This window comes from Miniopterus schreibersii (assembly GCF_964146895.1).
Source record: "Miniopterus schreibersii genome assembly, chromosome: 3".
Lineage (NCBI taxonomy): Eukaryota > Metazoa > Chordata > Mammalia > Chiroptera > Miniopteridae > Miniopterus > Miniopterus schreibersii.
Genome location: NC_138103.1, coordinates 21,276,683 through 21,293,228, shown reverse-complemented (window position 1 = coordinate 21,293,228; position 16,546 = coordinate 21,276,683). Strand labels below are relative to the sequence as shown.

General features: G+C 45.4%; 1 protein-coding gene across 1 annotated transcript in view; it reads right to left on the bottom strand.

The window, feature by feature from the left end:
* Nucleotides 1-5,912: 5,912 nt before the first annotated feature.
* The window catches only part of LOC308555374 (BOS complex subunit NOMO1), a 46,963-nt gene continuing 36,329 nt past the window's right edge, over nt 5,913-16,546 (bottom strand). Inside the window, exons 24-31 of the mRNA XM_081133618.1 lie at nt 16,259-16,386; nt 14,945-15,086; nt 12,992-13,075; nt 11,709-11,819; nt 9,798-9,899; nt 8,186-8,305; nt 6,939-7,031; nt 5,913-6,536 (exon numbers count right to left, since the gene is read on the bottom strand). Of these exons, the coding sequence (XP_080989744.1) occupies nt 6,405-6,536; nt 6,939-7,031; nt 8,186-8,305; nt 9,798-9,899; nt 11,709-11,819; nt 12,992-13,075; nt 14,945-15,086; nt 16,259-16,386 (912 nt within the window). The 3' untranslated portion in view covers nt 5,913-6,404. The remainder of the gene's footprint in view (nt 6,537-6,938; nt 7,032-8,185; nt 8,306-9,797; nt 9,900-11,708; nt 11,820-12,991; nt 13,076-14,944; nt 15,087-16,258; nt 16,387-16,546) is intronic.

The following is a 16,546-nucleotide window of genomic DNA, read 5'->3' as shown; positions in this document are numbered from 1 at the left end:
TTTACCTAAGATGAAGAAGGGGCCTGGTCCATGGTTCCACAGGTTCCTGAAGCCTGCTGCACTCTACCCTTCCCTGGATTCTGGAGATATCTGCCTAAGCTAGCTGGAGATGGGTCTGCAACCCTTACAAACAAGAGTGCTGACTAATAAAACTAATTAATGTCTTTTTTCTGACCCATCACCCAGGCAAAGGTGGTCCAGCCTGGGCAGAACCAGGGAGAAGACAGCTCAAACCCTAGGCTGGCTTAAGATAGAACCAGTGGGCAGTAACTAACCCCAAATCCTCTGCACCTAAGTGGCAGAACCAGGTTCCGAAACCAGGATGATCCCAAGGTAACCTTTCCTGAGACATGGTCCATCCCTGGTGCCTGCTCAAGTCAGGCTGGACTGCTTTTCTGGACAGAAGAGCAGGCAGTAGTTAGTGGGCTGTACCCAGGCTGAGAACATCTCCCAGGCCAGATGGTGTCTCTGGCAGGCCCTCAATGCCAGCAGAGGCTAAGTCACACCCAAGAGGCCAAGAGGCCCAATATGGTGGGGATGGTCTAGTCCCAGTAAACAAGGCATCCCAGTGTCCTCCTCCTTTGCCAGCTGGCCACCACTCAAGGAGCCCAGAGCAGCAGGTGAGCAGGGCCATCCAGGCGGGGGCACTGAACCAGAAGGAGAGCTCACAGGCTCAGTCTCTCACTCACTCACATACACACACACACACACACAAACAATCCCACACATAAATGCATGCACACAAAGAGTTGCAATCACACATCACCCACACGCATACACTCCTTCCAAACCCAACACCTGCCAATAGCACAACAGACAACAGGGCCACAGTGCGGCATGGAGGAAACTGCAATCTGAGCCCACATTTTTTTGCATGGGTCAGGGGGATAAAGGTATTTGACAAAACCCTTGAGTTGCATCCCTTGCAGGGTCCCTGCCTGCCTGCTGTCCCCACCAAACCAGCTCCATGCAGATGGCCCTCTCAGACCCTTCCTCACTGGGTCCCCAAGGATCAACCACCATTCTGGTGATCGCAGAAAGATCTAGACCTGAAACAGCAGGACACTGATGGCCAGAAGCAGAGCCAGAGACAGGGACTTGGGCACATGTGGGTTTTTAAGGGAGAGTTTCCAGGAGAAGGGAAGTGAGGACCACGGGAAGCAGAAGGGGAAAGAGCTGAACGAGAATGTGGTCTCTAACGTCTAGCTCAGCCTGATCCCTCAGGAGCTCTGGACCATGGACAGCAGCACCACAAGGCAGGGGCAGCCATTCCTACTGCTGAATCAGTTAGTCACTGGGCCGTGGCGTCCCCTCCTGGGGGAGGTGGCTCCCATCTGGAGAGGGCGCGTATACATAGAAGGGACAGCTGTGAGCTCTTAGCAGGCAGCACTCACAGCAGCTGGCAGGTGCACTGGCCACATAAAGGAGATCTGGGTAGGACCCAACAGTGTCTGCACCAGTGTAAACCACTGTGATTGTCCGAGGCCCTGAAAGGAAGGAAGAATTCATCTCTACCTAGGGATGGCTTTCAAACCACTGAACATCTGTCATGGCATGGGCCCTGACCAATCAACAACACTGTGACCAGCCCCACAACCAGCTGTAAAACACAGGAAGAGCCATACCAGTGGGTATCTGCTGAATGCCAACCCCACCTCTGCTGAGGGATTATATCATGAATCAAACCCTTGCTCCATGAGTATTTCATGAGATCCTCACAACAGCCTGCAATGCCACTGTCATCCCCATTTTAATGCAGAACAGCCTAGGGCTCAGGGACATTAGGCAGCTTGCCCAAAGTCACAGGGCCCAGTCATTAGCAGGGGCAGAACTTGTACTCAGACCTATCTACCTCCAAAGCCATTACACATTTTCTACTCTGCCTCATTGGCTTGAAAGATTTAAAAAGAAAGCAAGCAAAAGAAGCCCCGCTTCCAAGAGACAGGAGGGTCCATCAGTGACACAGGGATCATGATTTTATCATGTTCAGAGGGGAATAAAAGGGACAGGAAACAAGTGAGGTATACTCTCCTGTAATGTCGGAGACGTTCTTTTCAGAGAAATGTACATTTTGCAAAATCAATATGTTCTGAAGCCTCAGAGAGCCAATGAAGACGACCCCTGTTACAAGAGGCTGTAGAAATTAACCAGAATCATCTGAAGCAAGGAGGCTGTAAACATTTAAAATTAATGATCCAGCCCTGCTGGGTAGCTAAGTCAGTTAAAGGGTCGTCGTCCCCATACACCAAGGTTGTGAACTTGATCCCAGGTCAGGGCACATACAAGAATCAACCAATAAATGCAAAATAAAGGGAACAACAAATTGATATCTCTCTCTCTCTCTCCCTCTCTCCCCCCACCCTTCCTCTCTCTCTAAAAATCAATAAAATAAAAATCAATGTCAGTCCCAAAGAAGTGAGCTGTGTGCTCTGTTATCAAAAGACAGACTTAACCCAAGATGGGATTCCTAGCCCTTCCCGCTAAGGACAGTATTTCTGTCCCCTATCCAGGGACTGGCAAACATTTTTTGTCAAGGGCCAGATTTTTTTGTAAGCCCTACAATCTCTGTTGCAACTACTCAGCTTACGCCTGTATCTCCCCCACCTCACGGGCCAGTCCTCATGGTCTCTTTGGAAGCCCCTCCTCCCCACCCATCCTTCTGAAGCTTGAACTGTCCCAGGACTTGGTCTCTTTGCTGTTCCTCAGACTTAGCAAGTGCATTTCCTCCTGGGGGGCGAGGGGAGCTTTGTAATTATTATGCCCTCCAGCTAGACGCTCTTCTTCCAGATCTTTGCATAACTAGCCCCTCCTCTTCCTCAGGTCTCAGCTCAAATGTCACCTCCTTAGAGTGGCCTTCCCTGATACCAATCACCCTCTACCACATGGACCAGTTCTGGTTTTTGTTTTGTAACACTTATCCATTGACTTGCTCATTGCCCCTCCTCCATCAGCATTACACTTCAGGAGAGTTGAGGTCCGCTAGTATATTCTCACCACCAAACCCCCAGTACCCATAGTAGTGCCTGGCACAGGTTAGATGCTGTTAATAGCTGTTGAATGAATTAATGACCCCTGCCCCCCAAAGATCAAAGCTTACAAAGTACCCACTAGATAGCGGTCAGCCAGCAAAGCTTTTCTAGAAAGGGCCAGAATGTAAATATTGTTGGCTTTGCAGGCCACACAGTCTTTGCCACTGCTTCCCACCTCTGCCACTGCAGGGTAAAAACAGGCTCGGACAGCCTGTGATTGATGGCTGTGGCTGGGCTCCCACAACACTTTACTTACAAACACAGGCAACAGACCAGATGGGGCCCGTGGGCCACAGTTTGCTGACCCCTGCACTCAATCAAGCCTTAGAGCCCATCTTCCTATGTGAACAGTTCTTTCCCATCATAACTGAGAAGCAGTCATCTTAGGTGAGGCGGTCTTGAAACTGTGCAAGGAAAGAAGCATTTTTAGTAGGCAGCAAAACGTTCTTTCTCCATCTTCCTGCCTACCCTAGCCCAGGAGAACACAGCATGAGAGGCGCGTCCCGAGTGATGGCTCGGTGGTGTCAGCCACCTCTCCTCCGGCTCAGGGAGCAGTAACAGAATGAAAATGCTGCAGCTGTCAGCTCCAGGCCTCTTGCCAGCTGCCTTCCCTGTGGAGACCGACAGGGAGGGGCCGCTGTCAGTCTCTGGAGGCATGGATTCTGCACAGATTTCGGGACCACTTGTTCCAATGCATTCATCTATTTTACAGAATCTTCAAATTCCAAAGAGCAACTGCAAGATGGGCTGTTGTTTCACCCACCTAGTGGAACACTGAAAAAATTCACTCATCCAAAAGGATGTGCAAAACAGAATCTCAAACAGCCCCAGGCGTTGGGGTATAGTTACAGTATTTGTGATCCAACCACAATCCCATTGTATCAAGAAGCTGCAAGAGCATTCAGTCTGTTTCCTCCTCTATAAAATGGGACTGAAAAGATATGCCCTTCATAAGGTCATAAAGATCCAACAGACATGCACAAAAGGGCTCAGCTCAGTGCCTGGCACGTGGTAACCACTCAGGGCCATTCCTGACAGTGCTCCTAGCCTAGGCAATCATTCACTTTCACCTGACTTCATGAATCTTCTCTCCTCACAATTAGACCATTAGACTTAAGCAGAAGCACTGCTTCTTCCCTTTGCCCTTCTCTTACAGCTACCAACCCCCCCCCCCAACGCAAGAACGTGCACATGCTCCTTTTGGCTTTCAGCCCTTCCCATGCCCCTACTTGCAACAACCCGTTCTGGTTGGTTGAGAAAATTCAAAACAAGAAAATACAGAAAAGAATACTGAGGGGAAGGCAGCACCTTAGAATAACACTTTCCTAAAGGTCTTTGGAGTGTCCTCATTGAGGTTTTAGGGCTATTCTAATAAGTAAAGATGTGCAAGCACCAGAGTTCTCCAAGACCTTACCATTTTAGACATTTTAAAAAATTTCTCTCAGGGGGAAAAAAATATGTTTCATATAACTTCTGCACCATTCCAAATCCTGTAACAACATTAACACACTTCACAGGGGACAATTACAGACAACTTCCAAATGTACTGAAATACATCAGCTTCTTCCAGGAACAGAGAGCCCTTCAGAAGTCCTACTGACACCAGAGGTGACCTGCGGCAGGCGATGGGGGAAGACTGCCACTTAATGGCAGCCTCGGGAACTGGACGGAATATATTGACATTTAGTTGTATCTTTCACAAGCTCTTAACCTTTACACCATGTCAATAAAAAGCCCCATTAACATTTAAAAGGGATGTTACAGGGTGTCCACTTGGAATAACAGTAAGAAAACACTCCAAGAAATGGATTATGTATCTCATCTGTCCCAGGTCTCTAAGAGTTTACTTCCCTCTCGGGTTAAAAAGCAAACCTGTGAAGTGGCAAACAGCCCAAGAGCCACTGGTTGGAAACAAAGCAACTCTTCAGGTGGCCAAGAGCCAGGACACCCTCACACTGACCTTCTGCTTTGGTAGTTCCACCCAAAAAGACCATCCTTGTATTTCTTCTCTCCATTCTGTGTCCTACCAGACTGGGCTCAAATGTCACATCCAGGAAGTTTCCCTAAGCCCTCAGGTGGGATCAGACCTCTGCTCCGTGCCCCCATGGCCACCTGAGCTTCTTCCACCAAGAGGCCCTCAACTCCCTGCACTGCCCTTGTCTACTCACTGGCTGGTCTTCCACCCAATGATGGTTCTACGAAGGCAGGCACCATCTACTCACCTATTCATTCATTAGAATGCTCACTGCATGCTGAGCACTGGGGCTACAGGGAACTAAGCAGACTTGATCTCCAGCTCTTTCAACTCCATTTATAGTGTCATCTACTCTACCCATTTTTATATCCCCAGTGCCTGTCACGTGGTACTCAATATTAATGTTCAATGGATGTGTCCCCTCCTTCAATATAAATTAATTCCATTCCTATAAGCTTTGAATTAATGTTGTTCAAGTGCTACGAATTCCTGTGGGTCACTTATGCAAACCGCAGCCTTCAGGCCTCACCCACCCTTCATATGCATTTTGTTTGACCAAAAGTATGAGCTCTTCTAAAAAATTTAATTTGTTGCTAACATTTAAAAATTGGAAAGTTTAACAAAAATGCTCTTTCTGGCATCTCTAGAAACATGAGCACACATTCCTGCAGAGCCCCAGTGAGCTGGAAAAACCAGCTCCTTTAGACAGGGTGGGTGCACTTTACCAAAAGCCTCACCCTCCCCTATTTTCCCTCCACAGAAGTCAAAAGACAGCTGCTGTGTATCATCTTGCCTTTGCTGAGGATTTTCTTGCCCCAGCCCTTCACTCAGGATCTGAGTGCCCCTCTAATATGTGACCCTGGCAATATGCCAATGTAATCCAAGAAAATCATCTGAGATGAGCTACGTACGACACAATGAACGGGCAATTTTATTGATTTTACCTCCTAACATACCCTCCTAGTAGTAGACACACGTCGTGCAGTTTCCAGCAGGGATCTTGGATGCAAACGGACATGAAAGGAAAAGGTAATTCCAACAGGTTCTTCATGAGGGGGTCAAAACTCACGTTTAGTGGAATTCTTGCAAATGAATGCTGAAGATCAAGAATTACATTCTCACACCACCAGCACAGCTTAAATACCTCTTCGACAAAAATAATAATAATAAATTATCTTCAACTCAGAAAATAAATTGTGCTCAGCAGAGTGACAGGAGGGTCCATTCATTGCATTGCACTGAGGGGCCGGACAAGGGGAGGACAGGAACAGGCAGCTATGCTGACAGGCGCACAGGGCAAAGGGCACGTTCTGAAGTTAGTCAAATGCATGCTTTCATGCCAATGGCGGTGGTGCCCCATGACTGTGGCCTGAGTGAGACTTCACTGCTCCCCCTCCTCCTCACGTCCGCCTTGTCTTCTGTTTCTTGGCTTGTCTCTTGGCATCTTCTGGGCCACTGCTGTCAGAGGCTGTCTGGCCAAGAGCCCGGACGCCCTGCAGTCGACTCGTCAACTGCAGCAGCAAGGGAATGAGCTAAAGAGAGAGGGAGAGTGTGAGAGGGATGCCAGGAGACGTCTGTCCAGATGGACACTAAAACCCTCCAGGTTAGCACAGCTCCCTTTCCAGGTACCGTCACCACCTGCTACGTGCTAATGGGTGGACCTCAGTTCAAAACAAGGCAGCCTATGCACTGGAGAGGGTCAGCAGAGATGGCTGGCTCTCTCTGAGCAGCACGTGCCCCGAAGTAGTCCAGGTTTAAGGATCAGGAGAGATGTTACAGACATTTATGGCCTTGAAAGAAGGCCTTTACAGTCCCTCCCAACCCTGACAAGTTGTAACTTCTGTAACACTGGACCTTCTTCTCTGTTCCTTCACAGCTGAGGGACCCCTCTTGATGACATGTCTGCTTTCTCCTGAGGTCCCTGGATTTCCTACCTTATCATGGTTGTAGCCGGCCAACAGAACAAGCAACGTCAGAGGCAGGGCGATGTAGGAACCCTGTGCGATGTCTTGCTCAGGCAGTTTCCTCTGCAAACACCAAGAGCACCGTCACCTACCTGCCATCCACTATTACATAGCTGTGACCCACCAGCCTTCTGAATTGGCTGTCCCAGACACCCGGGTAACCCACATAATCCAAACTCCCACTATCCAAAGCAAGCCACTGAGGCAACTTGGATAAATTTTCAGATGCACCCTCTACTATCCAAGCTCATTCCTTGCTCTCTGAAACTCAGGAACAAACACAGTCCATCACGAGGTATTCCTCATCCCCTGAACTTCCACTGTCTACACTGGGGAAAGAAGCACTATAAGAGCAGGGAGTCCTTGTGGCTGAGAAGTAAACGTGTCTCGTGTGGCTAAGTCCCAGCTACACACAGGGCGCTTCCTATAAGGAACTATGGAGAACTCACTGCTCTAGGCTCAGGAACATAGTGATGACCAAGCTAGTCCCAAAGATTATACAGTGAGGAGATGAAGCAGCTGCTATTTGTACCCCAGTGGCCATTCACCCTTTCTTCCAACAGAACAGAACCCTCAACTTTCACCCGGGCCAATCAGAGTAGAGACCACATGACCATCCTTTTCTACAGTATTTGATACAAGATCCAATAAGGTCCACACATTGCAACTGACAGATAAACTAATTTCTTTTAATCTACAGGTATCCCGTCCACATATATTTTTTTTTCTCTTTCAGTTTGTCAAGTAAGTCAGGTTCTACATTGTTGTCCTGCAGTATCCACACCCTATATCTGCTGGTGTCCATCACATGCTCTCGAGTTCTCTATACATGTCCTATAAACTGGCAGCAGGCTCTAGAAGTTTGGGCGGGTCAGGTATCATGAGCCTCCTGGATGACCACAATGCCACCAATTGGGACACAGTGGTGCAGTGTGATCTTCTTCCCCCAAAGTCACACCTGAGCCACTGACCTAAACAATCCCCTCCCCTCACTGCCAGTTTCCTCCTCAAAGGAGACTTAGGCATCAGTGCTCAGAAAAGCAGAAAAACATCTGCAGGAATCCAGAATGCAAAATACAGGACACTCAAGGGACCCGATGCCAAGGACCCTCTAATCAGTGGTCCTGCCTCTGCCCAATACCTGGGGCACAGGGTGTGTGAATTTTCCTTCTTCTGCCAGCCCCACGGGTTTTCACAGAACTCCCCCTCCTCCTTACCGTGGGATTAAAAATCAAGGTGATATGCTTGTGGTAGCCCACTGCAGTGAAAGAAACCTGTGGCAGGACGTAGTCGTACTGGGATCTGGGGAGCGTGGAGTCTAGGAGCACCACGTAATTCTGTGCACAAGCGAGAAGTTATTTTTATAAAGGGCAGTTTGGGCAAAGCAATAAAAACTAAAACCTAACATATGGCTATGATGTAAAGGACTTTATGTTTTAAATGAAATCCCCAAGTTTATACATCCAAAACCATGGTAGCTAACTTCAGAGTGGTAACCTCAGTGGGCTAACCCAGCAGTGACAGCCACATGTCTCCAGCGACTCTGAGATGTGCCTTCTGATAAAGCTTTCAGAGGCTGTGGCACCTATTATGAACATATTCAACCACAATCATCGCCCTTTGAGGATGTGACTTTATGAAACACAAGTATTTCTTATGAGCCAATTCTAATGAGGGAGGGACATGATCAAACCAAGGAAGACTATTTGCAATCCAAAATGAGGCTGACTTTTTAGGGACCACATTTCGGTGCTCATTAGCTGGCATCTCTGAAAAGGTCAGTGATGGTCACAGCCCTGCATGTTGAACCCTGTGTGCCAGATCAGTGCCTGCTTTGCTCCCAAACGCTGACAAGATCAGGATGGTTATCCCCACTGTACAGATGGGGAGAGCAAGGCCTGAAGAACTTAACAGTGACTTGCCCAGGGTCACTTAGCTAATATGGTACCAAGCAGCCTTGGAACCCAGGTGAGCCCAAGCTGTTCACACAGTGTTGTGCTACCTAAAGTATCTATTCTAAAGGGCATCAGGAGAAATGAAGAGGATTCCAAAACTCCATCTCAATCTATGTCATTCTTTATAGCCATTTCATACCAAGAAGGCCACAGTGTATCATCTATGTGGCAGGTGGTGAGAAGCCGAGAGGAAATGTCAGACCACAGGCTCACTACTGATACCCTCCACGCTGTCCCCCAGAAAGCAATTAAAGTCTCTGCAAAGGATGCTCCCATCATGCCAAATATAAAAGTTTTCTCTGTTCAATTAGAATTGGTAATAAACATTCTATAATCAGTAAGTGATGTCCAACATTAGCACCTTGGTTAAATCAATTATTGTATTTCCTATACTTTGGACTACTGTACAGCCATTAAAGATCATGTTATAAATGATTTATGGTGGGAAAAAGATGCATGGCATATTCTGAACTGAAAAGCACAGATTACAAAATGCTGTACAAGAGTTGCTGCTCTGAATTATTAAAATAAATGTACCTGCATATTTAAACTTATACACATATGTGCACACACATTGAAAAAAGGCCAAAAGGATACTTATCAATACGTTAACAGTGGTTATTTCTGGCTAAGCGGGCTATGTCTGATTTTCGCTCCCAAACTCTCCTGCCATGAACAAGTGTTATTTTTGTGAACAGAAAAACACTAAGAAACATAATCACCACAGAGGCCAATCTCCTTTGATTCAGAGAGGAAAATGTCAACCATTTCTGCAGAGTGGTATTTAAAGAGAAAATGAGAGAACTATGCCTCAAACTAGAAAGTAGGATTATTAAGACAAAGACAGAAATGAGAATGGTGCCACAGCGATTACCTGGCCATCTCTGAGCAGTGGCGGGAAGTGGAAGAAGAGGGACTGGCCAAGAGAAACCGTCTGAATTGGGTTGTCGAGGTTTTCACTTTTGTAGAGCTTCACCTAGAGAGTAGAAACAAAGCAGGACAGGCTTTTGAACTGAAAAATGATAAACCTTTCATTTCAGACATGCTCAGGACAGCTTATCTCTTGGGGGGAAAGGATCTTTGGAAACATGGATATTTGAAAGAGAAACCGTCCTCCCCTGACAAGCTATACTAATGCATTCCTCAGTCATCCAAGACTCCAGTTGCAGGACATGCAAAGAAATGTAAGATTTAAAGCAGACTCTGATGACTTATGTTAACACTCAGTATGGTTCTAATAGTGTAATTATAATATTTTAAAAGAACAGCTTCTAACACATCCATAACACACCAGGCATGCAACAGGTGCCCTACATATACTGTCACCAATCCTGGTTACTAAACAGGAATCATTATCATCCCTAAGGAGACTCAGGGAGCCTGCGTCTCATAAGGTCACACAATCTATACACGGTGAAGCCTGGGACTCAACCCACATCACTGAGGTCTCCCCACTGGCACTGCTTCTCCATACGCTGTAATCTTAAACTTGAAATACATTCCCATTTTGCACTTGGTTCTCTGGGCTGCTTCCAGCAATTGTAGTGCTTTGTTTCTGGCCTTTCTTTCTCTCTGGCTCCAGTCTGCTGCCTGTCACACCACATGTGATGGGGCATGAGAAGAGGGAGGAACAGTCCCTGCACCTGCCACAAGAGAATGCCAAAGCTACCCCTCCTCAGGGCCCATGCTGACGCTTTCCTATATAACACACAAGTCAAGAGGAGTTTTCCTAAAACAAAAGTCACAGGAAATACTGAAGGCCTGTAGGTCACACCCAATACTGAATATATGTTCTTTCTGATTTGTAGAGTATTTTAAGTAAATTTGAATTCATCCCTATATTTAAAAATCAGGTGATTTCAAATAACTCTAACTTCCAGATTCCCTGGGAAACTGGGAAGTGATGTCAACCCCGAGCCAGAATTCCCAATGCAGTGTTAATCAGAGAGAGCAGAGCAGTGGCACCCTCACCTCCTGTCTGCTCCCTCACTGCTCTTGGATGGGGCATGGGCTCTCCAGTTTGCCCCACATCCTACTCAGCTCTCTGCACTCTCTGACAACATGCTTTCAACCCCCAGACTGAAGGGCAGTTAAGAGGTGAGTTAAAACCCAAGCACAGGTTCTCACCCAAGTCTAATACTTCACTGTACACAAAATTATGGTGACTCTGAAAAATACACTGAAGCAATTCATTAACATCTTTCAAGGGATCACAGGGCAGTGTATAAACATTTCTTCATTAATTACAGGCATGACATTTTGTTAGAGCTTGGACAGACCTTAAGAGGTCACTGAGTCTAATTCTCTGGCTTTACGGAGGAGAAAACCAAGGTCCCTGGGAAGGAAGTGACTGCCCAAGGCAGCAAGGTAAGTAACCACCCGTGACAGGAGGCAGCCCAGACGATCTGGGTTCTAGTCCACTGCCCACCACTTCCACCCTGGACAGAATTTAAACAGTTATAAAGCACTTTGCCTTGAAATTGTATTTCTGTTTTAGACTCTAGATCCTATTGATCATTCATTAAGCTTCTATGACAATACTTCCAAAGATATATACTGCTAGCAAGACGGTTACCTGAAACTGGAATGCATTTCTCTCCAGCAATCAGCCATCACTCTCTGAGATACATGCTAAGACCGAGGTGTCCTTAATCTTACCCTCAACGCTCAGCATCTCCGCCTTTAGTACGCTAAAGCAAGTGCCAGAGAGGCCCAGGCATCCTGTTCCTGCTCGTCTCAAAGCTGAAAAGAACATGGTACTTTCACCTTAAAAAGCTGGCCTTACCCATAATGTAGAAAGATACTCGGAGGAAGTGATCACATTTCCACTTAAATCAAACTGATTAATCTGCCGGAAAACTATGATGTTTATGTCATCGATGTCATTATTGCCAACCTAGAAAGAAATAAGGAACTGAGGAAGCTGGAAGAGGAATTTCTACTTTTGCTGTGTGATATCCCAGGGGCCATTTCATAACAAACTTCACTTCCTATGTTAAAGGAGCAAAATTTGCCACAGAAGTTGCCTAAGACCAAGGTCACAATCTGATAGCAAGCAGATGGGCTGTAGCTGGCCCACAGACACATTTTGTTTGACAAATGCAGTATTTGTTTTCTAAGTTTCAATTACTTGCCAACATTTTTAAAAATTTCATATACAAAAAAGCCAAGTTTTCCGGTTTCTCTTGAAAAGAGAGAAAGATGTTCTTGCCTGGCAGCAATCAGCAAAAGCTGAGCCACGGCTGCCCCCTCTGGGTGGGCGTGTGCTCTCCCATTTGTCACTTGTTCATATCTGCCAGGCTGCAGGCCACATGATTGCTTGTGATACTGGCCTAAGTCACCACAGCAAAGAAATATAAAACTGTTAAGTGCCACTGTTTAAAATGCCAGGTACCATAAAGACATCAAAAAAATCCACTTTCTAGGCTAAACAGTCCTAAATGGCCTGCCACCTCTCTAACCCCTCACAAACTTTATGCCTAAAGCCACCTTCTAAAGCCACCAAGGGAGGTCCCTCTTGTCCCACCCAAGTCCTCTAGTCTAGCAAGTGAGAGTTATTTTGTGGGAGAAAAGCTTCACTTCAAATGATTCCCAGGCCACTTCCTGTGACCTAGAGGGCTGCCCCTTTAGGAATCAGTTAGCAAAGTCATTATCTGGAATATCAAAAAGACTCTGCCCACCAAATGGGAAAAACAAGGTCATCTGAACGTAAGGAAACTGGGTGGCCCTGCTACCAATTAAGCCCATGTTCTCTTTATTACACTCCCTTGATTGGAAAAGCTCCTTGTGCCTTAAGATCCTTAACTTGCAGAATAATGATCAGAGTTTCCAGGGAAGTGGGGAAACAACAGTTCAAATTTCTTCCCTGGATGCGTGACAGCCACGCTGTTCATTAAAAACCCCACAAGATGCTGCTTGGGAAGATGACACTATTCTAAAAGGACCCTTAATTAGGATTTGAAGTTGCCCCCGCAACAGATGAAAGGCAGCCAGCCAGAGGAACACTGAAGGATTTTTGATCAGGGAAGCAATCATACCACGATTCTGCTGAAGAACTTCATGCCTTACCGCAATTACCCGGTGGTGGGGGAGCGCCCGTTCAATGTGATCATTGCCTTCTGCCTTGAGCTGCACGTGGTACACACATCCTGGCTGCAAGGAACCCAGGAATCACAGCTTTAGAAAGAAGTTGTCACATGCAACCTGATCTGAGTCTGCTCTGACTGCAGGCCCTCAACAGGACCAGAGCTTTTCTGTCCCACTCATTTTAGTTCCCAATCTGTGGTCTGTCAACCTTCTAAAGAGTTGCTTTAAAAAGCATCCTGATGAAGAAACATTTATCTGACATCCTGCAATTCTTCAATCCCCATTCAGTCTCTTCTACCCAAGGAAAACTAAATGTGGTTTCTTATTTCAAAATTGCAAACAGAATATGCTCAGTCTGACAAAATTCTTCCTTCCTGAAGCCCACCTCTCCCCTCTGTGTGTATATATGCATCAAGTGATATCTGGAATGACACTCCCAAATGCTTACTATGGATATTAGTTCTGGCAAGTGGGATTTTAGGTTTAAAAAAAAAAAATTTTATTTTAAAAAAAATTTTTAAATTTCCTTTTAAAAAACAAATTTCTCCTTTGTACTTTTTATCCTATTGCTCAAATTTATAGGCATATAACATGTTTACCAAAAAGTCACCATTCCAAAATAAACTTTTTTTTTGACACTGAACACATGAAGGATATTTACTCAGATAATAGTATTTTGTTCTAAGAAAGCCAGCACATGACAATTTTCCCATAGATGGAAGTAAATTGTCTTGATGAAATGAGGTTTTTTGTTTATTTTTGACACTGCTATATGGGTTAGTGGCAACTCTGACAAAGAGAGATACGAGTTCAGAGGAGAATTTCTAGGAAGGCTGCAAATCAGATAAATTCAGTTTAAAACAAAGCTTTAATAGCACAAATGAACCCATTGTCTGTAAACTTCTGAATTATTTTTTTCCTTACTTATTTAAGAAAAAAAAACTTGTGTATTTCCCCTGGCTTCCAACCTGAATTCCAGGTACCCCAATATCTGAGAGTGGGGGTGCCCGGGACATTGGACATTCTTGTCTTCGGGGAAAAAACAGCATTGCCCCCAACATACCTAAATAAATTGGCAAACGGATTTGCACCTCAGCTCATGTGATTTGGGCAAACATTAGTCTGTTGCCAAGATGTGTATGACATATACAGTGTGTGAATCTGAAAGGCTGGGGACCCAACTCCAAATCCAAGTGGCCCAGTCCTGTGGGTGCCATCCAGCCCACACTCTCTCTGTGACTTCTACAGTTTATACTCAGTGTCTGCAGAGTGAGCATGTGAATGAATGCACAAATAAAAACTGAGAAAAAAAGCACCATAAATCCTAAACCAAATGTTCCTATACAGCAGCCAAAAGGACAAATAAGGTGGTTGTCGGGCCCACACAAAGAAGTTATGATTTTTTTTAACTAATTGTTGACATGTAAAAATCGGTTTTCACATGGAAATCTGAATTTCTGGCTTCTCTTTTAAAAATTCAAACAATGTGGCTACCCTCAGTCTGTCTTCCCACACGGCCCTAATGAGCTAGAGGTGAGTGATAGCTTCTCCCTTTGCATGGGCCAGGCCCTCTCCAGTTCCCCACAGTCCTCCCTACTATACACCTGGTCTCCTTCAGCTATTCACACCTCTCTTTTGGCCCCAAAGGCCTTTGGTTTGAGAGCCGTGGCCTAAGCCACAACCACCCAATGCCAGACAAAAGTTACACCAAACCCATGAGTTTCCCACTTTACTCTACCACAGAAGCCCAACCTAGTATGTCAGCTAGAAAAAAGGTAAGATGTGTCAGTTAAGAAAACTGAAAGGGTTTCAGGACCTTACCCACCTCCCCAGCCCTCTGACCTGGCCCATTCCTAGCAGTCCTGGGGGCACCACAAGACACCTCCAAACACTGTATGAAAAAAATCCCCTAATAAAACATGCTCAAAGTCTCACCAGCAATCCACGTAATCTGAACTTCCCCTCTTCATCTGTCACGGTATCCTCCCCATAAATACTGCAGTCGTTCTGTCCCACCGCTTCCACGGCAACACCCTGCTCTGGTTCTCCATTTAAAGAAGAAACTGTACCATAGCAACTACAGTGACAAAAGAAGAAACGGAACATGATATTCTTGTGATTTTTCTGAAGCACACAAAGGATCTCAGGAAAAGTGTCCTGCGTTTACCAACAATTTATGGTGCAAAACAGCTCAGTGGAGAATTGTGCCCCAAGGACCCAGGCCATTCAGATCTCGCTGTTTTCAGTTGCCAATCCAGCCTTCCCACCAGAAGGCTCAAGCCGGCAAGGGTATCATCAATATCTCATCTCATACTTTTTTTTTTTTTAAATATGTCTTTATTAATTTGAGAGAGAGGAAGGGAGAGGGAGAGAGAAACATCAGTGATGAGAGTCACTGATTGGCTGCCTCCTGCATGTTCCCTACTAGGGGTCGAGCCCGAAACCCAGGCATGTGCCCTGACTGGGAATCAAGCCACGATCTCCTGGATTATAAGTTGATGCTCAACTGCCAAGCCACACTGGCTGGGCTCTTATATATTTTAAGGGATACTCTGGAAAATTATAATTTAAAAGGCTAAGCTTTATTTTATTCCATTTTATTTTAGTTAAGCTTTATTTTAAATAATGAAGCATTCAATGAAATGAAAATAAATCTTCTTTTATACTATTGTTGAAAATAGTCCATTTTTCTGAACATACTCCTGATTAATCAATGTTCACCTCAAGTGCTTTTGTAAATGTGTTTAAATATATATATGTGTGTGTGTCTTTGTGTATAAATAATATATATGTACACACACACACACAAATACAAACACATACGTACACTTACATAAACCATCTTTGGAAGTATTTAAAACACTGGAAAACTTGGGTAGCTGGGAGACAAGGATATGAGAAAAATTTTACATTGTGTACTCTTTTTAACATTTTAAAGTTTTACTCAAGTGAACACATCCTCCTTTTAAATATTTAATTCAAGTTTCCAACTTTTTTAAAAAGTAAAACTTTCAAGCAGCTATATAGGCTCTCACAGGCCTATTTCAAAATAAGAACTTTGTGACTGAATCACTACTTTATTAGAAGGAAAGGGAAGCAGTCAAAAATCTTTGGACCTCATATCTTATCTCCCCTGGCTCCCAAATAAAATGCATATGAGGGCTGGAATGAGCATCTAGATGACAGAAGCATGAGGGTGACTCCACAGCCCAGGCCTGGATGAGAGGGAAGTAGGCAGGGGCTGCTTACCTGTAGGCCGTGCGGTATCCGGTGATGGTGATCTTTAAATTCTGCCCTTCCTGCACCTCGATCATTTGGGAGGATGGCTCAAACCGGAATTCTTTCATCATCGGCTTGAAGTAATACTGACCAGGGCTCTGCCGAGAGACAACCAACCACAAACTGAGCATCTGTGGCCACATCTAGGTTGGGCTTAAAGGGGGTTGTCTAAAGTCACGATGAAACAGACGCCACAAGAGCATCAGAGCTTCCTAGACAGACAGAAAGATACCAATAACTCTACCATAAATAGTGAGG